At 42.6% G+C, this 26,134-nt stretch overlaps 1 protein-coding gene across 2 annotated transcripts in view; it reads right to left on the reverse strand.

Annotated features, from left to right (window-relative positions):
• SLC38A1 (solute carrier family 38 member 1) overlaps positions 1-26,134 on the reverse strand; it is a 78,615-nt gene that overhangs the window by 20,698 nt on the left and 31,783 nt on the right. For both annotated transcript variants that reach the window (XM_045165453.1, XR_006640959.1), the window contains exon 6: positions 457-530. In XM_045165453.1, the coding sequence (XP_045021388.1) occupies positions 457-530 (74 nt within the window). The remainder of the gene's footprint in view (positions 1-456; positions 531-26,134) is intronic.

The following is a 26,134-nucleotide window of genomic DNA, read 5'->3' on the forward strand; positions in this document are numbered from 1 at the left end:
ATTACACTGCCCAGAGAACTTAAAGTCTTTTCACAGCACACTGACGCCCACATTGCTTGGGAGTCACATTTTCTCCTTGGAATATGCACAAAAGAGAATGAAAGCTCTGTTTACTTTTAAAACCTTGGAGCCTATAATATAAAAGCATGGGATCCTTGGTCTGAATTTATAAACACTTGAGGAAAAACCAAGGTCTTTAAAATGAAGTTATCTTAAACTAGAAAAGCAAGTATATTTGAGGGTTCTCTTTAAATTGCAATGTTATTTGCTTACTATTCATAACAAGCTCATTTATATGTTCCTGTATCTACTAAGTAAATACCACTATAGGTCTTCCAGTGACAACAGGTCAAAGTACTGCTTTTCTTTAATAAACAAGTTGTTGAGCAGGGAGAGTATCATTTGTTCAAAATGTCACTGTGAGAATTTATCACTTTAGCTTTACAAACAGCTTACCTGTTTCCTTTGAACAGATCAACAGCAGGTTGATTGAATATATAGACAGCAGTGTTACTGAAGTCAAAAGTACCCTAAAGCAAAGAAAATAAGTCTTGTGATAACTATAAAGACTCTGACCTTAAAATGTAGAAAGGCCAAGGCTGATTAATAGGTTAACACTATTCACTGATAGAATCCAAATACTGGAACCTATTAGTCACACCCTCCTTAACATCTTCAATAAAAATGTTCTACCAAGTAAAGAATTGCTCATTGGACTGTAACTCCAAGAATTCAAATCTTTTATGTAATTCTAAGCTTAAATATAAATGGCACTCTGGAATCATTTCAATTGAGGTGACTTTTAAAACAACATTGTGAAAGAAAGCTTTTGTGGTCTATGGTACACTTTCTGTGACATCTGAGTGAGGAGGTGTGAGAAGGGAGGGGTGGGGGCTGGGAGAGGAAGGCATGAAGCGACCTTTAGGTCAGTGACGTGACTTCGGGCACCTTTCTTGAGGTCTCCCATTCCTAGACTCCTTGCCTATAATATAAAGGCAAATGGTGTCTAGGGTTCTTTCCATCTATTTATTCTATGGCTATTTTTGAATAAATTAAACCAATGAGATAATTCACTTTTTTTTTTTTTTGCTCTCAGTGTCTCTTAAAAGAACCTCCTTTAATGGATGGGAAAATTCTGACAATCATCTGTAATAAAAAGACTTTGTTGAATGATGAACTCATGTTTTTGTTTTAGTACATCTGGCTCATTGCCGAACCTTCCTCAAGAAAAAGCACAGTTAAAAATGATGTGGGAGATGACACAGTTTGGAATCATTTGGTTAAAACAGACATAAGAATTGAAAATAAAGCTTATTTATTAATAAGAACAAAATTCCAGTCTCCTAGATGAAACCATTCACTTCCTGATGTTGGGAAAAATGTCCCGGAAACAAGGCATTTGTGCAATTGATTCCATGTCTGAGTAGTTAAGGCAATTATTTTTCTGGCAAGGACTGTTGGGCAGTGCTTGGCACCTTGAGCAGTTTTCTCTGCAAGGGCCTCCTACCAGACCTCCCCACATCCCACGTGCCTGCTGAACCCCTGCTCAGCTGCCACCTCCTCAGGGGCCTTCCCTTGCCCCAAGCAGAAAGACAGCTTCTTAGCTTTCCCCTGTCTTGCAGCATTTTGTTTCGCCTATGTTTCAACCATGGGGAGATAAATGGGGGAGCAAAGACAGTCAAGGGCAGAGAAAATGAATGGCCAGAGACTGGCCAGGAAACATAAGAGAGTGACAGGGCTCAGCAGAGGTAAAACAAATACTGGGAGAAAGATCAGAAAACCTAACCCTTTGGGTGAAGGTACAACTGACCAGCTAATAAAGAGGAATGTATGTATGACTGTAAGGAAGGGCATCTGGATATGTATTGACTCAGATCTTGGAGGAAGAGGGTGAATAAGAGGGTAAGTCCCTTATTACTTATTCTGGCTGAGGGACATGAAAAGCTGAGAGCAAGCTTTTATTAAGCAATGGAGCAGTTTTGAGATAAGCAGTGGAACATGACTTGATATGCCACAGAGTAAGACACAGGACACAACTGTGCAATGATTTCTCTTTCATCTTGTAAGATAATATTTATGTTGAGGAAGCAGGCTTTGAGTTTCACTCAGAGTTCACTCACGGTGACACTGAAGCCTAAACGGCAATTTCCACATGCGCCTGTGCCAGGCCACAGCGGATTTATTTCTGTGTGGCACGCGCAGCTTGGGCTTCCCAACTAGGGGCTGAGTGGGCGGAACTTGACGATTAGCCATGTGCTCTTCTGGAGCGACTCTGTCCTCTGCTCAATTGACCCTCTTGGGACTGAGCTGGGGAGAAGAGTGCATATTACCACTGGCCCCGAGCTATTGAGTAAAGAGTATGACCTTTCAAAATACATACCTTGTAGGAGGGATAATTACTAATGTCTACCTAATTGCCAACATCCAATGGATCATGGAAAAAGCAAGAGAGTTCCAGAAAAACATCTATTTCTGCTTTATTGACTATGCCAAAGCCTTTGACTGTATGGATCACAATAAACTGTGCAAAATTCTTGAAGAGATGGGAATACCAGACCACCTGACCTGCCTCTTAAGAAGCCTATATGCAGGTCAGGAAGCAACCGTTAGAACTGGACATGGAACAACAGACTGGTTCCAAATAGGAAAAGGAGTACGTCAAGGCTGTATATTGTCACCCTGCTTATTTAACTTCTATGCAGAGTACATCATGAGAAACACTGGACTGGAAGAAACACAAGCTGGAAACAAGATTGCTGGGAGAAATATCAATAACCTCAGATATGCAGATGACACCACCCTTATGGCAGAAAGTGAAGAGGAACTCAAAAGCCTCTTGATGAAAGTGAAAGTGGAGAGTGAAAAAGTTGGCTTAAAGCTCAACATTCGGAAAACGAAGATCATGCCATCTGGTCCCATCACTTCATGGGAAATAGATGGGGAAACAGTGGAAACAGTGTCAGACTTTATTTTTTGGGGCTCCAAAATCACTGCAGATGGTGGCTGCAGCCATGAAATTAAAAGATGCTTACTCCTTGGAAGGAAAGTTATGACCAACCTAGATAGCATATTCAAAAGCAGAGACATTACTTTGCCAACAAAGGTTCGTCTAGTCAAGGCTATGGTTTTTCCTGTGGTCATGTATGGATGTGAGAGTTGGACTGTGAAGAAAGCTGAGCGCTGAAGAATTGATGCTTTTGAACTGTGGTGTTGGAGAAGACTCTTGAGAGTCCCTTGGACTGCAAGGAGATCCAACCAGTCCATTCTGAAGGAGATCAGCCCTGGCATTTCTTTGGAAGAACTGATGCTAAAGCTGAAACTCCAGTACTTTGGCCACCTGATGCGAAGAGTTGACTCATTGGTAAAGACTCTGATTCTGGGAGGGATTAGGGGCAGGAGGAGAAAGGGACGACAGAGGATGAGATGGCTGGATGGCATCACTGACTCGATGGACGTGAGTCTGAGTGAACTCTGGGAGTTGGTGATGGACAGGGAGGCCTGGCATGCCACGGTTCATGGGGTCGCAAAGAGTTGGACACGACTGAGCGACTGAACTGAACTGAACCTAATGGTTAACCAAAGGCCCTCAGCCCGGAAGAACTGGGTCTTCAGTAGCAAAAGAAAGATTCTAAGGAAACATCTGTTCCCCCAGCTAGGACCATGTGGTGTTCTTGTACCAGAAGCCTCTTTGCCTTTCTTTCGGGTGGACTTTCTTTGGAGATGATGCACTTGTATCAGGGCTTCCCCTGGTGGCACCAGTGGTAAAGAACCCGTCTGCCAGCGTAGGACATTCAAGAGTCTTGGGTTCGATCCCTGAGTCGGGAAGATCCCCTGGAGAAGGAAATGGCAACCCACTTTAGTATTCTTGCCTGGGAAATCCCATGGACAGAGGAGCCTGGAGGGCTACAGTCCACAGAGTCGTAAAGAGTAGACACCACTGAAGTGACTGAGCACGCACGCATGCATATCACTTCCTTTTCTTTTCCAAGTGGGAGGAAAGGGTTGATCAGGAAGATTTTAGCAGGAAACTCAGCTATCTTCTTCCCCACAGTTAACACTGGCAAACTGAGGTCATCCCACAGTGATGACAAGCCCCTTGCTCCCATGTCTGAGAGCCATCAGGCCACACCTCCAACCAAATGACCCCATAGTAAGTCTGACAGCCAATCCCTGAAGACCCTTTTCTCCATCCCTTCCAACACATACATCTTCCCTTCCAAGACTGAAAGCTAATATAAAGCAAAAAGCTTTTTCTAAGTTGTCACTAAGAGGCACCTTCTGTATATATTAAAACTCTAAGACTGCTTTAGCCTGTAACAGAATCTAGCACTAATGGGACTAAGATTTAGAAAAATTCACCTCCCTATTTAGATTCTTAGAAGAAGTGATAAGGTATCTAATTAGTTACCACAGATCCCAGAATAGTTTAAGAGGCTCCAGCGGGAGTTGACGTCTAAAAGACAGACCAGGAAGAATGACTTGAGATACAAAAATGACTTATTTGAACATTTATTTTGAGCATAACTGTGCCCTTATTTGTCCAAGTAAACATCTGGACATATAGTTAGGTTTCCTGGAGGAGAAACATAAGCCGGTATTCCTGAACTAAGAGCAACAGAAGTGATTTGTGTCTTCCATTTCATCTGGCTGTCATATAAGCTTTCGTGCTGCTGTGTGTGTGCATGCTCAGTCGCTCAGTCGTGTTCAACTATTTGAGACCCTGTGGACTACAGTCCACAAGGCTCCTCTGCCCATGGAATTTTCCAGGCAAGAATACTGGAGTGGGTTGCCATTTCCTACTCCAGGGAATCTTTCTGACCCAGGGATTGAACCTGCGTTTCTTTGCATCTCCTGCACTGGCAGGTGGATTCTTTACCACTGCTCTTCCTGGGAAACCTTTCACATTACTAACGACTGACCAAAAGTTTTCATATGGCTGGGGCAAAAGCTGATCATTGAAAAATTCCTGTTCAATGAGAAGCAAACCTCAGCACCAGGCAGTTGTCAAGGTATGAACAGTCCAAACTGATGTTCAGCCTTGAAGAGGAGAGGATCTAGAACATGACTGGACACAGGCCCTGGGGAAACAGTGGAGCGAGGTCAGTCTTGTGAAGAATGTGGTCAGGAATTCTGAGAACCCTCATGCATCAGCGATACTTTGTAAACACGGTGCAGGGACATTCCACTAGATTTTGTGTCCCCTGAGAACCAAGAGGCTGGTTCAGATCAGATAAGTCGCTCAGTCGTGTCCGACTCTTTGCAACCCCATGAACCGTGGCATGCCAGGACTCCCTGTCCATCACCAACTCCTGGAGTTCACTCAGACTCACGTCCATCGAGTCAGTGATACAATCCAGCCATCTCATCCTCTGTCGTCCCCTTCTCCTCCTGCCCCCAATCCCTCCCAGCATCAGAGTCTTTTCCAATGAGTCAACTCTTCGCATCAGGTGGCCAAAGTACTGGAGTTTCACCTTTAGCATCAGTCCTTCCAAAGAAATCCCAGGGCTGATCTCCTTCAGAATGGACTGGTTGGATCTCCTTGCAGTCCAAGGGACTCTCAAGAGTCCTCTCCAACACCACAGTTCAAAAGCATCAATTCTTCGGCGCTCAGCCTTCTTCACAGTCCAACTCTCACATCCATACATGACCACAGGAAAAACCATAGCCTTGACTAGATGGACCTTTGTTGGCAAAGTAATGTCTCTGCTTTTGAATATGCTATCTAGGTTGGTCATAACTTTCCTTCCAAGGAGTAAGCATCTTTTAATTTCATGGCTGCAGCCACCATCTGCAGTGATTTTGGAGCCCCCAAAAATAAAGTCTGACACTGTTTCCACTGTTTTCCCATCTATTTGCCATGAAGTGATGGGACCAGATGCTATAATCTTCATTTTCTGAATATTGAGCTTTAAGCCAACTTTTTCACTCCACTTTCACTTTCATCAAGAGGCTTTTGAGTTCCTCTTCACTTTCTGCCATAAGGGTGGTGTCATCTGCATATCTGAGGTTATTGATATTTCTCCCGGCAATCTTGATTCCAGCTTGTGCTTCTTCCAGCCCAGCGTTTCTCATGATGTACTCTGCATAGAAGTTAAATAAGCAGGGTGACAATATACAGCCTTGACGTACTCCTTTTCCTATTTGGAACCAGTCTGTTGTTCCATGTCCAGTTCTAACTGTTGCTTCCTGACCTGCATATAGGTTTCTTAAGAGGCAGGTCAGGTGGTCTGGTATTCCCATCTCTTTCAGAATTTTCCACAGTTTATTGTGATCCACACAGTCAAAGGCTTTGGCATAGTCAGTAAAGCAGAAATAGATGTTTTCCTGGAACTCTGGTTAGGAAACAGAATTCTAGACCCCTGGACTCGGGAGAGACCTTGAGAGACTACCCTGCCCAGCTTTTCAGCCAGGATGGGAAACCTCTCTGCTCTGTGCCAACACAAAGGCTTGTAGGTCTGCCAGGTCTCCTGTCAGGAGACACAAGTACAACCCATCCTGGTTCTGGAAAGTGCTGTGCAGTGGAACTGAGGCTGAGCTGAAAGCAGCGCTGCTAGCTTCATCCTGGGTCCCTATTTTACCCTCCGGACCTACTTGAATCGACTTGAAATCTATCCCCTCTTCTATCTCAAAGTCCATCTGACGGTGCTCATTTTACAATGCTCATTTTAAGACGGTGCTCGTTGACTTGAACATCTCTAGTACTTTCAGCTGTTCATCCATCCTTTTTAATGGCTGTGTACATGATGGTCTCACATTAGTTTTGGTCCAAAAAGTGCAAAGCACAATAAGATGATTAATTTGTGCTGTACACCCTGCTTCTTTTAAGGCGACCTATTTTGGTTTTCATTTTCATGGAAGCAGGTCACACTTTTCATTTTTATTGAGTTTCTGGTAGGAACTGCTGTTAGGCCAGTCTTCCTGGTTCCATCCTGTGCACTTTTTGAAAAGTCAGGTATAAGGGTCTGCACTTATTTTCATTACCTTTTATCTTTCCAGTCTCCCAATATTTTTTAAATTGCTGATCCTTTTTACTTATGTATCAATTACCTCATCCAGCTTCCTATCTTGAGTCTGCCTTCATCCAAGTCTTCACCCAAGAAAACTCAAGCTTCATCCTGAGTGTGGTTCTAACGCTGAATGGAACAAGACCGTCTGGAAAGTGGCCCCTTGTCCAGACAAGTGCTTCAAGTAGACATCACCCCTGACTTCTCATCTACTCTCTCGTCCCTCGTGTCTAATTTATTGGCAAGTGTTTGATCATTTATGCCTCCAAAATATAACCCCAATCCATACACTTCTTTTTTTTTTTTCCTATCTCCACATCCACTACTCAAATCCAAGCCACTATCATCTTTAATTTCTGGGCAGCTGGGATAATCTCTATGTCTCTTTTTTCTTGATTTTCTTGGATCCAGCAGCCAGAGGAATCTGTTTTATTGCTTTACTATATGTCTCCACCACTGGACTGTAGGACAGGCCCTGATGGTTTAATTCACAGCCATGGCCTGTCCTAGGGCTTCCCTGGTGGCTCAGATGGTAAAGAATTCACCTGCAATGCTGGAGACATGGGTTCAATCCCTGGGTTGGGAAGATCCTCTGGCGAAGGGAATGGCTATCCACTCCAGTATTCTTGCCTGGAGAATTCCATGGACAGAGAAGCACGACAGACCACAATCCATGGGGTCACTAAGAGTCAGACACGAGTGAGTGACTAAGCATGCACTCATGGCCTGTCCTATTTACCTATACTTATAATATCAAACACAGGACATAGCAGACTCTTACCTAAGAATAAGTGACTTTACAAAGGTTAGAATCTCATTTTTAAGTCACATGAGATTCTGCCAAATATCTTACAAAAATCAAGGTACACTCTGTTTAAGCCAGTCCTGTGACCTGCCAGTTCACTCTTCTTAAAATTTTTATTGGTGTATAGTTGATTTACAATGCTGTGTTAATTTCCACTGTACAGCAAAGTGAATCAGTTATACATATACATATATCCACTCTTTAAGATTCTTTTCCTTGTAAGTCATTACAGAGTACTGAGAAGTATTCCCTGTGTTACCAGTTCATTCTTCAAAAGATAAGTTAGTTAAGCATGACTATTTAGGACATACTTATTTGGCCCATGGAGCAATATTTTCTGCAGTAATTGCACATAAATAAGCTATTTAGTAATTTGCTCTGGAATGATGTTTGCTGCTGTTGCTGCTGCTGAGTCGCTTCAGTCGTGTCCGACTCTGTGTGATCCCACAGACGGCAGCCCACCAGGCTCCCCCGTCCCTGGGATTCTCCAGGCAAGGACACTGGAGTGGGCCGCCACCTCCTTCTCCAATGCATGAAAGTGAAAAGTGAAAAGTGAAGTCGCTCAGTCGTGTCCGACCCTCAGCGACCCTATGGACTGCAGCCCACCAGGCTCCTCCGTCCATGGGATTTTCCAAGCAAGAGTACCACTTTTGAAACCTGGGATGAAATTTGTCCATTTTCAGTCCTCTGGCAATATATTCAGAGACATTTTTCCTCTATTTGCTGCAAGAAAATTTTGCCTCATACGTTAAACAATGAACACCTAAACGTCTATTTTAAAAACATTTATCTGTCATTGTTTGAAACATTTATAGGACTGTGATTCTTTATTCTTCTATAATATATACAAAGATTATATGGCTGTTTTAAAATTTTTCATTTTTAAAAGTATTTTATGCCAATGAAATAGAAAGCTGTGACAATAAATGGAACCAACACTTAAGATGCTTGAAATGTTCTATACCATGGCTGTAGTGGTGATTTCACAACTGTATTTGAGTAAATTCATCCAATCCTACATCCTTTAATTTGAATTAGGAATTTTATAAGTTATACCTTCAAAAAAAAGAAAAAAGAATAAAACCCAACCTAACAACACTTTAAGGCAGATGAAACTATCTTTTTAACAGCCCAGCTATATAACAAGAAATCATATGACATCCTCCAACCGAGCATCAGAGCCCTTGAAAGAGGTGAAGATGAGGCAGCCGTCACCACTGTGTATCCAGAAATAGCTCAGATGGGGGTGTTCAAGGCTGCCACGCAGGTGAGGGCTTTCAACTCATCCAGGCCCCACTTCTCTCAAAAAAGACAGAACCCTTACTGACCCTCCCAGCATGACTCTCCTTGTCCTCTCCCTTGCCTGAGTTTAAAGCAATTATTCTCAAGCTTCGAGTCTATCTGAATCTCCTTGCTGCTGCTGCTGCTAAGTCACTTCAGTCGTGTCCGACTCTGTGCGACCCCATAGACGGCAGCCCACCAGACTCCCCCGTCCCTGGGATTCTCAAGGCAAGAACACTGGAGTGGGTTGCCATTTCCTTCTCCAATGCAGGAAAGTGGAAAGTGAAAGTGAAGTCTCTCAGTCGTGTCCAACTCTTAGTGACCCCATGGACTGCAGCCTACCAGGCTCCTCCGTCCATGGGATTTTCCAGGCAAGAGTACTGGAGTGGGGTGCCATTGCCTTCTCTGCTGAATTTCCTTAGGTTCTTGTTAAAATGAAGATTCTTAGTCAGCAGGTCTGGGATGGGACGTCAGATTCTGTATTTTCCCCAAGCTCCCAGGTAAGCTGATGCCGCTGGTCCATGGACTGCACCTAGAGTAGCCAGGATGTAAAGCTACGAGCTCTGGTCCCCTGGCACGTCCATCTCAGTGTTTATTTCTCACAACCTCTGAACCAGCGCCACCACATCACCTTCCACACTGTCTGCAGGTGTTCAGTGTGATTACCTGGGACACGGACCCCACCACTGTCCAGGTGAGACTGGGCTGAAGGGAAACATTTACAACTGAACCAATGCCATTCCTGTGGGACCCTGAGCGACTCTCAGTGTGAAAGTGAGTCCTGTCTGTTTCCTTTGGTTGACTTCCTAAGGGTATTAGGGCATGACTTACTTCACTAGGATAAATATATTTTAAATTATTTTTAACTTCACACCCCTCCCCAACTGCCATGTCCTTTCCTCCAAAGGGGCCCTGAGGTTGACCACACTATATAATCCCCCCTCTTCTATCTAAACCTGGATGAGATTATAAAACCTTTTAAAAAAATAATGTCCAAAGATGCCTGATTTATTTCTTACCAGGTGATGGCATTTCAGGCTGGTGACTTATTATATCAACTATTTTTGTACCTCTGAAGTACAAATCCACAAGCCAGCTCAGCAAGGAGCAGTGGTGTCCACACCTAACTGCGAGGGGTGGATGTGGGTGTGGGGGTCGGGGATGGGGGTGCGAAGCTGCATTTTCCAAGTAAAGGTCTTGGCTGTCAAGGTGCTGTGACTGGAGACAAGGGCTAGGCCTGAGATTGTTTGAGAGACCCTGACACCTGGCTGAGACAGGCTGAAACCCTGTGATCAGCCTGTCAATTCCTAGGCCTAGTCCTCCAACCCAAACCTTAAGAGCACAGTTACTATCTTCCTTTTTGTAGTCACTTCAGCCCAAACAAGGAGCTGAGCTGGTCCTAGGAAAGTGGATCTGGGGCCTATTTTCAGCTGGCCCGTCCTCCGCCTGCACTCCCAACCTTAGGGCACTGCCCTTTCTGCAGGTTCTTAGGAAAAAGCTAGGTTTCTGGTAATCTGTCTCTTTTCAGTTCTGCTTTGAGAAGAAAAGGGAACATAGGGATAACCAAGGGTGGACACAGGCATCTCGGCAGAGCTCTGGCGGCCCGACGTCCAGAGCCACGCAGAGTCGGGTCTGCACTGGCCCGCAGTGCTCCTCTGGGAACACAGGGCCAGGGCACCTTCCTGGAAGGGTGTCCAAGAGGAAGAATTCACTAACCACATTCTACACTAGTAGGGGCTGTTCATCTGAGAAGGCAGAGGCTGGGAGAACATCAAGGTCAAGGAAGAAGAGCTAGAAGGGAGGAATGAACAGCTCTGTCTTATCACAAGGGAGGCCGTGAAAGTAAGCAATTACTAGGTGAATCATTACTGTAGCTCCTCTTCTTTCCTCACCAGAAAAGAACACCAGCTTCCTGTGAGATCTGGAGAGCCCCTGCCTAAGAACCGAATGACAAGCTGGTGTTTTTCTCTCAGACCAAGTCACTCAGGAAAGAGTGATCTTACTAGCATCCCTACGCTAAGGCCTCAGGCGGCTGCAGACGCCTCTCTGCTCTGCCCGCACGTGTCTCTGAGCTGTGGGGCTCTGTGCATGTGTGCTGGCACCTGAGGTGCAGCGAGAGCACCAGTGCTCTGTGGCTTGGTGCTCACGAAAGCTTTCTTGAATTGAAAAATACTCTGACATGCTAACGTTATTTTATCATGCAGGTATCTCTGTTTCTATATCCTTTGATATCCCCAGTGCCTGGGAGAGTGTCTGGCACATAAAATGTACCAATAGATATTTGATGAATAAATGAATTATTTCCTTAAAAAATATAAAACTTTTGCCATCCTCATCATTAGAATAGTCCACATGAAAACTCCTTTGCTGGAGAGAAAGTGGTCTTTATTACTCATCCTGCTTTTATCTAACATTGTATCCCCCCAAACTGCAGCCCCTCACTATCATAGACAGTCCACTGTCTATGTGGACTCATAGACAGAGATGCTGATTGAGGCAGAATATTTGCAAGAAAATGTAAAACCCGAGGACAAGGGAATTGAACAAAGTGTAGGAAAAGCTCTGTTTCCTGGCCAATCATCTCTTCAGTCCTTCCCTGTGATGCTGGCCTCTCCCAAGCTCTCTTCTACCTCCCACCTTTCTTCCACATTTCAAGGCTGTCTCCACCTTCCCCATTTTCTCATTCACCTCTCATCTCCACTGACTCTCCTCACTCTTTCACTCCACCCTCAACTCTTCATATAAGAAATATCTCTATGACGTGAATTCAGTTCAGTCACTCAGTCGTGTCCGACTCTTTGCGACCCCATGAACAGCACCACGCCAGGCCTCCCTGTCCACCGCCAACTCCCAGAGTCCACCCAAACTCATGTCCGTTGTGTCGGTGATGCCATCCAACCATCTCATCCTCTGTTGTCCCCTTCTCCTCCTGCCCTCAATCTTTCCCAACATCAGGGTCTTTTCAAATGAGTCAGATCTTCAGATCAGGTGGCCAAAGTATTGGACTTTCAGCTTCAACATCAGTCCCTCCAATGAACACCCAGGACTAATCTCCTTTAGGATGGACTGGTTGGATCTCCTTGCAGTCCAAGGGACTCTCAAGAGTCTTCTCTAACACCACAGTTCAAAAGCATCAATTCTTCTGTGCTCAGCTTTCTTTAGAGTCCAACTCTCACATCCATATTTTAAAATACTGCTGAAGAGAGCAGAGTGCCTGCTGGGGATGAAGGAAGGGCTGGAGAGCCCAATGAGGTGAATTTGAAATGTCATTCATTTGTGTGGTCAGGGAGCTCAGGTTCAGGGCTTTTCCAGGATACTGTGATACAGCACCAGTGGAGGAAGGGAATTTCAGGTGTGGGGAAGTGAGGAGTTTAAGTGAAGGGCTGTGACATCTAAGCTGGACAGGGAAGGAAGCACAGAGGTTTTAAAAGACATACAAGGCACAGTTGGGAGTATCCAAAGGGAAGCCCTTGGAGGGAAGTAGAGGAGGCTGTGGTCTGGAGCAGGGTGTCTAGCGGGTACGTGCATAGTGGGTGGTGCAGTATAGTTTCTGGTCTGTGTAGTGATGCCAGTGGGAGAGGCTTAAGTGGAGAGGAAAGGGCACACAGAAGAAGTATTTTTTGATGAGAGCTTAAATGGAAGAATACATGCCTGAAAATCAGGAGAGAGGGACAAGCTGTTCTAATTCATGAGGATTTTTTAAATATTTTGAAAAATTCAAAATTATTTTTTACATAACAAATGCACCTCCTAGAGCTTTCATTTACTTCAATGAGAATTCGGCATAATTAAGCACTTTGTTGATCACTGCTAACAATAAATTTATATTAACAATAAGACCCTGATGCTGGGAAAGATTGAAGGCAGGAGGAGAAGGGGATGACAGAGGATGAGATGGTTGGATGGCATCACCAACTCGATGGACATTGAGTTTGAGCAAGCTCTGGCAGTTGGTGATGGACAGGGAGGCCTGGTGTGCTGCAGTCCATGGGGTCACAGAGTTGGATACGACTGAGCAACTGAACTGAACAGAACAATAAATTTAAATATTCACTCTGTCAGGCCCACACTAAACACTTTTTACAGTATTTTACTTATGAATAGTACTATTACTACCTATTTTACAGATAAGGAAACTAAAGTTCAGAGACATTGAATATTTTATCCAAGGTCACAAAGCCAGCATCGTAGCCCTCAAACTCTGGCAGTCGAACTCCAGAGTCTTTATCCACTATGCTTTACTGTCTGCCAAAGTCAAATGTCCACAGAAGAATACCTGTGTGAAAAGCAAGAGCCTAGCAGAAGACAAAAAACTTAAGATTAAAATATGTCCAAGTATTAATAATTGAGCTTGTTTTAATAGACTTTGAGTGATTTTTTAATATTTTATACATTTTCAAAAAGGCCTTAATGATTATCTTACTTTTACAATAGTAGTATTAAAATAAAAAATATAAAGAATCTTTCAAATGCCAGCATCATTATTCCAAACCCTTTTTTGGGAGGTGTGTATCTGTTTAAGCCCAAAGCTTATTAATATAATTCCCATTTAATTTAAGGAACTCATGAAATACTTATGGAAAAGAGCAGAAACATCTAGTTATTCAGTCCCAAAATGGACTTCTTAGTCACTACATCCTGATTACATTTCAACATTCTGAGGGTCAGAAGACCAGCACACGAGGATCTAGTAGCATGTGATTATTTGTAATATTTACAAAGTGAACAAGAGAATTAAAGGGATGGTTTTTAAAGGCTGGGCAGGAAACAGGTGAGGATCAATTATTTGTACAATTCCATTACTTTTCTTGTAGGCAAATCTAAATTCTGTGGTGCAAAGGTTCTCTTAAACTAGCCTCACTGTTGATTCAGTTCAGTTCAGTTGCTCAGTCCTGTCCGACTCTTTGCGACCCCATGAACCGCAGCAAGCCAGGCCTCCCTGTCCATCACCAACTCCCTGGAGTTCACTCAGACTCACATCCATTGAGTCAGTGATGCCATCCAGCCATCTCATCCTCTGTCGTCCCCTTCTCCTCCTGCCCCTAATCCCTCCCAGCATCAGAGTTTTTTCCAATGAGTCAACTCTTCGCATGAAGTGGCCAAAGTACCGGAGTTTCAGCTTCAGCATCATTCCTTCCAAAGAAATCCTGGGCTGATCTCCTTCAGAACGGACTGGTTACAACTATAGGCAAAAAAAAACACGAAGTGGTAGCACAGGCTTTCTTTCTTGTGGCTACAACTTCCTCATTTAAACTCAGACCTCCTCCTAACTTTCTTAGCTTCTCAAAAGCATCAACTAAACTGATAAACTCTATTTCTATCTGTGTATCTCTTTTAAAAACTTCTCTCTCTTTAAGATTATATTAGATATTGTTTGATTTGATCACCAGTGATATACATTCCTTGCCTTAGACAAAACAAAGTACTGGTCACTGTTGATTAGGTCATTTGTTTTGTCTAAGGCAAGGAATGTATTTCACTGGTGATCAAATCAAACAATATCTAATATAATCCTAAAGAGAGAGAAGTTTTTACGTAGATAGAAATAGAGTTTATCAGTTTAGTTGATGCTTTTGAGAAGCTAAGAAAGTTAGGAAGAGGTCTGAGTTTAAATGAGGAAGTTGTATCAGCAAGAAAGCCATGTGGCACCACTTCCTGTTTTTTGACTATAGTTACTGATAGAAGGCTGTGGGTTTTGTGAGCTTTTAACTTGAGAAATGGCTTCCTTCCTCTCCTTCCATTCCACAAGGATCACTGGCTTTCCTTCTCCTCAAACCTAGATCCTTACCTTTCAAAATGATGCCTCCTTTATTACACTCTAAAGATGTGACCCGTGAGTGATGAAAGAATTCCATATAACCATTAGGTAAAGGAACCTGCTATACTTAATGGGCTGTGTGGACTTCCATTCCAGTAGGAATAGTGGAATACAGGCTCAATTCATGCTTTTTCTGTTTCCAAGGTAACAACCCATACACTTAAGGTGAGTTAAGAGGAATACATCATCGTTGCCCTCCCGTCCCCTCTCCCACTCCCAACTGGTGTCATCCTGGGCAAAGTTACTTAGCCTCTGTAAATCTTAGCTTCTTTATTTGTAAAATGGGATGCTAAATAGAATTGTTATAAAGACTCCATGAAACAATGCATACTTTATAGGTATCTTCATTTTTTAACCCTTAAAAAAAAATTTAAGCCATTCTCGTCTAGCAAGCCGTACAAATAGAGGCTGCAGGTGGCTTTTGTCTGTGGACTATACTTTGCTGACCCTGATACAGATGTAGATCACTGATACAGAGTGCCTGACCAAAGGTGAAGCCTGGGGCCATAGAACAAAGCCAGACTAACTGGCCCACGCCAGGGCAGTTTTCCAATCTACTAAACTACCTGCTACTCTGTGAGTTCAAGCTACTCTGGAAAATCCAAATTTCTGGACTGCTTGGACCTACTGTGTGACACATCTGTCTTACTGTAACCCAGAAGAGTAAACGTTAAAGGCATTCTATGCATCATGGCCATGAATAGTACTGTTAAAACCTCAGACAGTTTAGTTAAGCTGCTTCATGCAGACTAAGAAAAACACAGGGCTCCAAAATGGGGCCACACTGCTGCCCTTGGGTAGCACCAGGGCTCTGGATGCAACTCAGCATAGGAAGATCTGAGTGAAGACTCAGTGTACGTGCTGCATGTTTATGCACACGTGTACACTCACACGCACACCACTCCTATATCTCTGGGGCCAAGAGAATCGACTTCTTGGAAGCCCTTATCAGACACATCTCAGATGATTCATCAACGAAGCATAACTGCTCAATTTTTAAAAACTGTGGGTGGGACCGATCTCTTATACTTGCCAACTCCTTCTGTTTACAAAATAGGCACTCATTTTTAGCACAACACTAACCCCTTTCCTATTTCCCCATTTCTGAAAAGCTTCCTCATCCAGTGAATTTCAATAGAGTTCAACGGCACTGCCGCTGTCCTTTCTACATGTATTCCAAATGCTGGCAAGCCTGAATGTACCACTGCTCCCCTTCCAGTATCATTATTCCCAAACAAGAGACTCTGAGGCCATTGATATTTGCTGCCAGCTGAAGGACAACAATTTTCTCTTCAAATCATTTCTAAGGAACGGAGACCATAACTCAAAGAATTTTGAAAACAAGTAAGTGACTGACAAGATGGAAGATGAGTGAGCCTCCACCCAGGGACCTCCTACGATCATCAGAAGAGCAGCATTTCCTATTGACTTCCTCTTTATTGTGCCTGTTTTGATATCACAACATCCAATTTGGTCTTTCCTTAGGAGGCCAAGAACTGCCTGCTTCAGAGCCCCCAGAGAAGACAACTCAACATTTACCAGGAATGACTTGATAAATATCACACAGACCATCTTTGTTATGGCTAAGAGCGAAATTATCATCTTTGGTGGGTATGATTCAAACTTTTAGGAATGTATCTAAAGTAATAAAGCAATGACAGTTCGAGACGATGCAGAATATTTGCAAAGGTACACTGCAACCTCACTCCAATTTGGTAAAATTTGCAGAAAAAGATTGAGAGACTCCAGAGAGCTATGCTGAGGCAGTTGTTTAAGACAGCAAATCTCCTGATAGAACAAGAAGCCCATATTTGTGACACAACAGTAATGATCAAATAACCGTAATATATGAACAGGATTTAGGGCAATGTGTTGATGAGTCTGTTGTTCTAATTCCATTTCTGCCTACCCCTTATGCGGGCTGAATTGTAAAACACTAGAGAAGGCATCTGGTAGTCTGATCTTGGCTTATAGCATTCCTCATTTTTTAGATTTATCTTTACTGAATGGCTATGTACTGATTTGTTTGCAAACACTGTGATTATAGGCAATACTGTATTGCATCTTTTTGGTGGTAGGATAGTGATAACCATCTACAAAGGTAAATATTAAGAGAGGGACTTTACCTACAATTGGAACAAACAATCCACCACAAAGTGAAGGTAATTGCTGTAAACTAACAATGAAAATTACTGTCCTTTCTGCAAACAGCAATTTAGCAATAAATGCCCTTTTAGCAATGCAGTGCTAACCTCATACAGTAATTCTTAACAGTGTCTATTTTGATTTTTTGAATGAAGGAGGCATTCCCAGGAAAGTAACCAAAGGGTGGTGAGTCCCTTGCTAACCTTCTCTAATTTTCATTACATCTCCACAGCCTACTTAAAATTGGAGGGTGAACTAAATCTCATAGTTGACTTTTTTCCTTCTGATAAGTTTGCAAAATTATAAGGGACATTGTTTGCCCTAAAGCCTTTGTAAGACTAAGCTAATTCTCACATAGTCATTCATTCATTTCAGGAAAACTTTATTGAGATCAGCCATAGGCAAGCACTGTTTTGGATTTTGTGGTGAGGGGGAGAATAAGGAAGAATTAGACATTAATCCTGCCCTTGTAGGGATCAGTGCTCAACAGGAAACAGAATATATATGCCTAAATAATGGAAGTATGTGTGCTGTGCTGAGTTGCTAAGTCATGTCCGACTCTTGGGAGAGCCCATGGATGGTAGCCCACCAGGCTCCTCTGTCCATTTTCTAGGAAATACTGGAGTGAGCTTCCATTTTCTACTCCAGGGGATCTTCTCAATCCAGGGATTGAACCCATATTTCTTGTGTCTCTGACACTGGCAGGCAGATTCTTTACCACTGCATCTCCTGGGAAGCCCTAAATAATGGAAGTGCTATTTGCTATAAAGGCTACACCAAAAAAAAAGAAAGGGAGATCCTTCCATCTTGGAGGATCAGAGAAACCTTTTTGGAGATGGCATCTGGCCTGGGTCTTAGAGGAATGTCAGGATTCAGAAGCACAGGGATGGTACGGGAGTGGGGTGGCCCCCACTGGGTAGTGGAAAGGCCAAGGTGATGCGCACAGTCCTGGTGGCCTCTGTGGCTGATGCAGAGGCAGTCTGCAGGGAGATGAAGGGAAAATGCAGATTGGAGCAGGTGGCACTGTACTGATGGCTCATTCTAGCTCTTGTGGTCTAAATAATCACACTGAATTTTTTTTTTTCTCAAGTTTTCTAAAGGTAAGAGAAAAAGTCTCACTGCAGTAGTTTTAAGTTCTTTAAAAAACAATTTCTTAACTAATTTCTTCCCCTAAAGCATATGGTGAAAAAGATACGTTAAAGAGTGTAAACTTTCCACTCCCATTCCACCCCTAGGCCCTGTGTCACACTCCCAAAGTAGCCACTGTCAACAGTTTTCTTGTGAACCTTCCCCACAAAGTCTATGTAATATACGTACATATACTCAATCTATCCCCTTGCTCACTTCCACCCAATATTCAGTTTGCTTCTACATAATAACATCCCTGGAAAATTTCTCCATAGCAGGACATATAAGTCTATTTCACTCTTTTAAATAGTAGTCTAATGGGAAATAGATGGGGAAACAGTGGAAACAGCATCAGACTTTATTTTTTTGGGCTCCAAAATCACTGCAGATGGTGACTGCAGCCATGAAATTAAAAGACGCTTACTCCTTGGAAGGAAAGTTATGTCCAACCTAGAGAGCATATTCAAAAGCAGAGACATCACTTTGCCAACAAAGGTCCATCTAGTCAAGGCTATGGTTTTTCCTGTGGTCATGTATGGATGTGAGCTGGACTGTGAAGAAGGCTGAGCGCTGAAGAATTGATGCTTTTGAACTGTGGTGTTGGCGAAGACTCTTGAGAGTCCCTTGGACTGTAAGGAGATCCAACCAGTCCATTCTGAAGGAGATCAGCCCTGGGATTTCTTTGGAAGGAATGATGCTAAAGTTGAAACTCCAGTACTTTGGCCACCTGATGCGAAGAGTTGACTCATTGGAAAAGACTCTGATGCTGGGAGGGATTAGGGGCAGGAGGAGAAGGGGACGACAGAGGATGAGATGGCTGGATGGCATCACTGGCTCAATGGACGTGAGTCTGAGTGAACTCCGGGAGTTGGTGATGGACAGGGAGGCCTGGCGTGCTGTGATTCATGGGGTCACAAAGAGTCGGACACGACTGAGCGACTGAACTGAACTGAACTGAATTTTCCATTTCATGGAACAATTATGGTTATTTAACCAATTCCCTAATAATGACCTTGATGTTATTTGACTTTGATATTTCTTGGTTTTCAATTCTTAATTACAAAAAATTTAGTTAAAGTCCTGGAAGGAATTAGGTTCAAGGGCAGTGAGCAATCTTAAATAGTACATGAGGCAAAGGCAAGTACAGATAAAGACAAATATGAAGCAGTTCACAAAGCCTACTGGTCTTACAATATACTTGAGGCTTGTATAGGGTGTCCCAGGTGGCTCAAGTGGTAAAGAATCTACCTGCCAGTACAGAGCCACAGGAGACCCAGCTTAGGACTGGGAAAATCCCCAGGAGGAGGAAATGGTAACCCACGTCAGTATTCTTGCCTGGGAAATCCCATGGACAGAGGAGCCTAGCAGCCTACAGTCCATGGGGTCACAAAGAGTCAGATATGACTAGGTGACTGAACACATGAGGCATGTACTATACTTGCTGAGACCAGGAATTTAACCACCCCTGATACATAATTTGGTATCCTTGGTATTTCTGAACTATCTTCATTACAAAAAAGGTGGGTGATGGTTCTTGGTGGAACAGCAGTAAAGTAGTTCAAGAATACTGACTGATGTTACAAGGTGATTTTCAAGAGATAAGGGATTAACTTGCAAGTACCCATTGATAAGAATAAGATTTGTCTCAAGAAGTACATTAATAATGTAAGTTTGGCTTCTGAAGGCATCACTAAAAGGCAGTACAGTGTTTTAGGTCACTCAGGTTCTAGAGTCAAGAGATTCTGAATGCAACTCTGGCTTCCCTACTTTCTAAGGTGTTATTAAACATCAGTTACTTCATCATTAAAATGGGGGTAATATTTACTTCATAGTGTTGCTGTGGGGATTCGATGAGATAATATGATATATATAGTTACCGTTCAACAAATGTTACCTACTATTTAGTAGCTACCTAGTTAATACTTTAGCAAATGCTTAGTACATAGTGTTACTATGTACCAGGCACTCCTGGTTATCTCTCCATCTCCCTCTCTCTCTCTCTTTCCTGCCCGTCTATGCGCACACTCATTAGTTTCTTAAAGGAGCCTGAAGGGGTCGTTACTAATTAATACATGTTTTCTTGCATGTCACTTTTCAAAGTGTGCTTTTAGACATTATCCTTTTTATTCTCATCACCACTACCTAAGTGAGACAGAAAATGGAAAACACCAAAAATATGCAGGAGTAATAATCAACCAAAATAAAATTTAAATTATTATTCCACACAGATTATAATGTTATTTCACAATGATCATTTTGAACAGATAGTTTACAAACTCAGTGTTTACAATAAACTGTGATATCTCTTTGAGCTCCTAGGAATATCATGAATTACATTCTTCTTTTTCATGGTTTTAAACTTAAAGGTTACATGATTAAAATAATAATACATGCTAAGAAGTTAAGGAAAAATATAAAGCATTTATTACTTTATCAGCTTCTATATAGTGTAATTAACCTCTCATTAACCTGGCACAGTGAGATGACATGCTCTTCAGAGATTAATTTTCTATAAAATGTAGGTCTTTAATAGAAATCTTCAGAAAATGCAATTTTCCTGTTTTGGGAAATGGTAATGAGAAATGCTGGGCTGGAAGAAGCACAAGCTGGAATCAAGATTGCCGGGAGAAATATCAATAACCTCAGATATGCAGATGACACCACCCTTATGGCAGAAAGTGAAGAGGAACTAAAAAGCCTCTTGATGAGAGTGAAGGAGGAGAGTTAAAAAGTTGGCTTAAAGCTCAACATTCAGAAACGAAGATCATGGCACCTGGTCCCATCATTTCATGGGAAATAGATGGGGAAACAGTGGAAACAGTGTCAGACTTTATTTTTCTGGGCTCCAAAATCACTGCAGATGGTGACTGCAGCCATGAAATTAAAAGGTGCTTACTCCTTGGAAGGAAAGTTATGACCAACCTAGACAGCACATTGAAAAACAGAGACATTACTTTGCCAACAAAGGTCCGTCTAGTCAAGGCTATGGTTTTTCCTGTGGTCATGTATGGATGTGAGAGCTGGACTGTGAAGAAGGCTGGGCGCTGAAGAATTGATGCTTTTGAACTGTGGTGTTGGAGAAGACTCTTGAGAGTCCCTTGGACTGCAAGGAGATCCAACCAGTCCATTCTGAAGGAGATCAGCCCTGGGATTTCTTTGGAAGGAATGATGCTAAAGCTGAAACTCCAGTACTTTGGCCACCTCATGCGAAGAGTTGACTCATTGGAAAAGACTCTGATGGTGGGAGAGGTTGGGGGCAGGAGGAAATGACAGAGGATGAGATGGCTGGATGGCATCACAGACCGGATGGATGTGAGTTTGAGTAAACTCGAGGAGTTGGTGATGGACAGGGAGGCCTGGCGTGCTGCAATTTATGGGGTCACAAAGAGTCGGACATGACTGAGCGACTGAACTGAACTGAATGTGAAATAACAAACAAAACAAAAGCCATCATTGTTCCATGCGAATATTTACTTTTAATTCCTAGTTTTGCTATAATGAACTTATGGGGAAGCTGTGCACAGAGATTAGCAAGAGAGGAGGAGGATACAGTGCAGAGAGATTTCTTCAGCATCCACTGCCTTTCCCTTGGACCCCACTCTTAGGAAAACTCGATTAGATAGGAGCATCTCACCCTTACTTTGATGGGCTCCCCTGGTGGCTCAGATGGTAAAGATTCTGCCTGCAATGTGGGAGTTCTGGGTTCAGTCCCTGAGTAGGGAAGATTCCCTGGAGAAGAGAATGGCAATGACTCCAGTATTCTTGCCAGGAGAATTCCACAGAAAGAGGCTACAGTCCACAGAGTTGCAAAAAGTTGGATACGACTGAGCAACTAACACTTTCACATTGTGCCTCAGCACATCCCCAAATTGCTGCTTCAGGGAACAGCCCCATTTTTTTTTTTTTTTAACAAAGAACATATACATTCAGAACAACTGTAAGCTGAGAGTCCCCATAACCATATTTCCTGTTTCTTAAGATGCCAATATAAGGCCTCAGAAAGGCTCTGGATAACACAAATCCTCACAGTATTCTTATAATAGGGCAGAATTCACTGAATCAGATGTGCTTTAAACATGAATGATAGCCATTATAGTCAGGTCCCCCAAATAAGCCCCAATCTCATCCAAGAAAAAGCAATCACCCCAGCAAGTTTCCAGATGACCCCAGTGAAGAGTTCGGCACCCAGCCTCAGTGAGACACAGAGGAGCCTTCCCAGCTGCTTTTCTAAAGAAGCCTGGGCAGGCTTGGACTCCTTCTCGGTGTTGGCCAATAAGAGTCTGGAACAGGGCCCTGTACCACATGAATTATCTTCATCCTGCCAACTGCTTCTTGGCTTTGAGCAGCTGTGGGAGCAGCTGGTTTTACAACACAGAGTGAACCCTTGTTCTGAGGTAGGAGAGTTCTGCCTTCTGGGAAAAACTTGTAAGTTTGGGTCTCTATACAACTACCTTCAAGGGCTTTACCCTGAAGATTTGGTGTGTGGTGCTGGCTATTCATGGATCTTGCAAAGAACCAACCAACCTATGATGGTTTTATCCAGAGGAGATCTTCCTACAACTATAAAAGTCACCTTTATCTAAGTCTTCGCCTCAATAAGAAACTGAAGAGTCATGAGACAAGACTTCTCCCTGAACCAGTGTAACTAAAAATCAACCACACTTCAGGAATGGTTGATGGAACGCTGGAATTTACTCCGGCTTCCCCTGCTCCAATAAACCTGTAAAGGGATTTTTTTTAAAGGCACAAAACTGCTAGGATAGTAAGAATAGGAGAGAAGAGACAATTACAAAGTTTCAGAAGCTGGAAAGCAGACAGATCTGAAAGTTAAATTTGCAGTGGAGAAAGCCAAGCCAGTTTACACCAGAGAAAGGGCCTAGGGGCATTACTGGAAGTGGGCAACAATGGACACGATGAGCTTAAATAAAGAGGATCTGTAAAACTTCAAGAAATAGCTAGATTCCTCAGACCAGGTATCTACTCTGTAAATTGAGCTGACTGCTCCTCTCCCATATAGGCAAAAGATACATAAATCTATTCTCTGAAGAGTATAAACTGTAAATCTCCAAGTGAGAGACCCAGCACAATTTGTGGGGGAGGGGTACTGCAATGAAAACCAGGATTGGGTGCACATGCACAGAGATATTCCCCCAAGCCATTTCCCTCTACTTGGTCCCAAGAAAGACGGCAGCAACGTCCAGGCCTTACAGGAAGATCTCTGAGTGATGTGAACAGCCAAGGAGAAACTGACATGGCTGGCTCCCCAAGAAAAGGGCTACTGACAGCATCTTTAGTTAAGCTATTTCCAACAAGCCCCACTCATGTATACCAGATTTCAATTAGCCTTGTTCTCCCCTCACCCCCTGGCAATTCTTGAATACAGCAGACAGACAGGGACAACCTGACATCTAAGGAAAGGTTCTAAAATGAAAGAGTCCAAAACAGAAAAGTCAATGCATCACAAGAGTACAATCATCAGCAGAACTCAGATTATAGAAACTCTGTAGGACAAATGGCCTAGTTTCTTGAACAAATAAATTGCACAGAAGAGAACAGAAGAGAATGTGGGGCCTACAGACTCAGAGACTTAAACCACATACCAAACACTCATACTGTATGGACCTTATTTGAGTATTGATGTGAACAATCCAATTGTTTTTTTTTAAATGAGATAATCAGAGCAATTTAAATATAATTTTGATATTTGATGATATTAAGGAACTATGGTTAATTTGGGGGGTATGACATATTATGGTTATGTTTTACAGCCCTTATATATTAGTGAAATACACAAATATTTTTGAATGAAATGATGGCTTGGATTTGCTTCAAGACAACCTGGGAAAGGGGCTGACTAAACAAGCAAGGTCATGAGATAAAGGGAAGAAGGGAAGCTTTTAGAGTCTCTAAACGAAGATCATGGCATCCGGTCCCATCACTTCATGGGAAATAGATGGGGCAACAGTGGAAACAGTGTCAGACTTTATTTTGGGGGGCTCCAAAATCACTGCAGATGGTGATTGCAGCCATGAAATTAAAAGACGCTTACTCCTTGGAAGGAAAGTTATGACCAACCTAGATAGCATATTTGAAAGCAGAGACATTACTTTGCCAATAAAGGTCTGTCTAGTCAAGGCTATGGTTTTTCCTGTGGTCATGTATGGATGTGAGAGCTGGACTGTGAAGAAGGCTGGGCGCTGAAGAATTGATGCTTTTGAACTGTGGTGTTGGAGAAGACTCTTGAGAGTCCCTTGGACTGCAAGGAGATCCAACCAGTCCATTCTGAAGGAGATCAGCCCTGGGATTTCTTTGGAAGGAATGATGCTAAAGCTGAAACTCCAGTACTTTGGCCACCTGATGCGAAGAGTTGACTCATTGGAAAAGACTCTGATGCTGGGAGGGATTGGGGCCAGGAGGAGAAGGGGACGACAGAGGATGAGATAGCTGGATGGCATCACTGACTTGATGGAAGTGAGTCTGAGTGATCTCCGGGAATTGGTGATGGACAGGGAGGCCTGGCGTGCTGCGATTCATGGGGTCATGAAGAGTCGGGCATGACTGTGCAAGTGAACTGAACTGAACTTGGTGTTTGAAATTTTCCATAACAGAGAAAAATGATCACTAGAATCCTCAGGGAAAACAATGAAATCATAAAACAGAAATAAAATAATATTAAAAAAGGAACATTCAAAGAATGTTTAAAACCTCCTGTAAATAAAAAATAAGAAAAAATAAAACATTCAGTAAAGAGTTGGAGAAAAACTTGATGGCATATCCCAGAAAGTACAGTGAAAAAGTATACAAATTAAATAAAGAAAAGAATAAAAAGTTAGAGGGCTAGTCCAGAAGGTCTAAAATCTTGGTAACAGTTTTAGAAAGAGAGAAAAAGAGAAAGAGCAGGAAGAAATTCATCAAGACAACATGTAAGAAGATGTTCCAGAACTGAAGACCATAAATTTCTAAAAGAAAAGCTGTACCAGTTGCCTGAGACAATGGATGAAAAGAGATACACAGCAAGACACATCATTGTGAAACTGCAGAACATTGGGAACAAAGAGATTTGGCAAGTTTGCAGGAAAGACAAAGTAAAAACAAAAACCCTGGCTATATATAAAAGATCCGGAATCAGAAGCATTTTGACTTCATAACAGAAAAAAACTAGCAAGGAATGAAGCAATGCCTTCCAAGTTATGAAAGAAAATGACTGCCAATAGAGAGTTTATATCTAGCCAAACTACCCATCAACGATGAAGGCAAAATAAAAATATTTTTCAGATATGAAGATCTCAGAAATTTTATTTTTATTTACCCTTTCTCAGCAGCAAAAAGGAAGTAAATCCAGAAACAGCAAGAAATGAAAATGCAGGGAACAAAGGATCTAGCAGAGAAGAAAGGAGGAGGGAATTACCAGGATGGTGGCAAAGAGAGATTCCAGAGTAAAAGTCTACTCTCCAAGCACCAGTTCCATTATCTCTGAAACTGGGAACAGACAGTAGTACCTGCCTCATAGACTCGTCAGGACTCAGCTTAAAACACTCTGAGTAGTTCCTGGCATAGAGTATAAGCCACAAGAGTTTTCTCATTATCCTCATTAAAGAATTGACACTTTGTATATTACAATAGCTAAAAAGAAAGAAATCAATGTGAAACACTTACATCTGAATCAAACTTACTTCCAGCTTTGGAATAACTGAAAATTGTCACAGAACTATAGGGTTCTGGAGGTAAATAGGGTTGTGAGATTTTTTTTCTAGCGCAATTTTCTTGCTTCAAAGCACAGGGAATTCCAGCTCACAGTAGCTAAGTTACTTGCTGGACTACATAACCATTTAGAAGGAGAAACTAGCAGTCAGGCGTTTCATGTCAACGCATTGAAAATCACAAGTAACAGCTACTCAAACTCCATCTATGGCATCCTCACAGGGTCAGAGTTTCACGTATACAAAAAAAAAA

Source organism: Bubalus bubalis, chromosome 4 (assembly GCF_019923935.1).
Source record: "Bubalus bubalis isolate 160015118507 breed Murrah chromosome 4, NDDB_SH_1, whole genome shotgun sequence".
NCBI classification, from domain to species: Eukaryota; Metazoa; Chordata; class Mammalia; order Artiodactyla; family Bovidae; genus Bubalus; species Bubalus bubalis.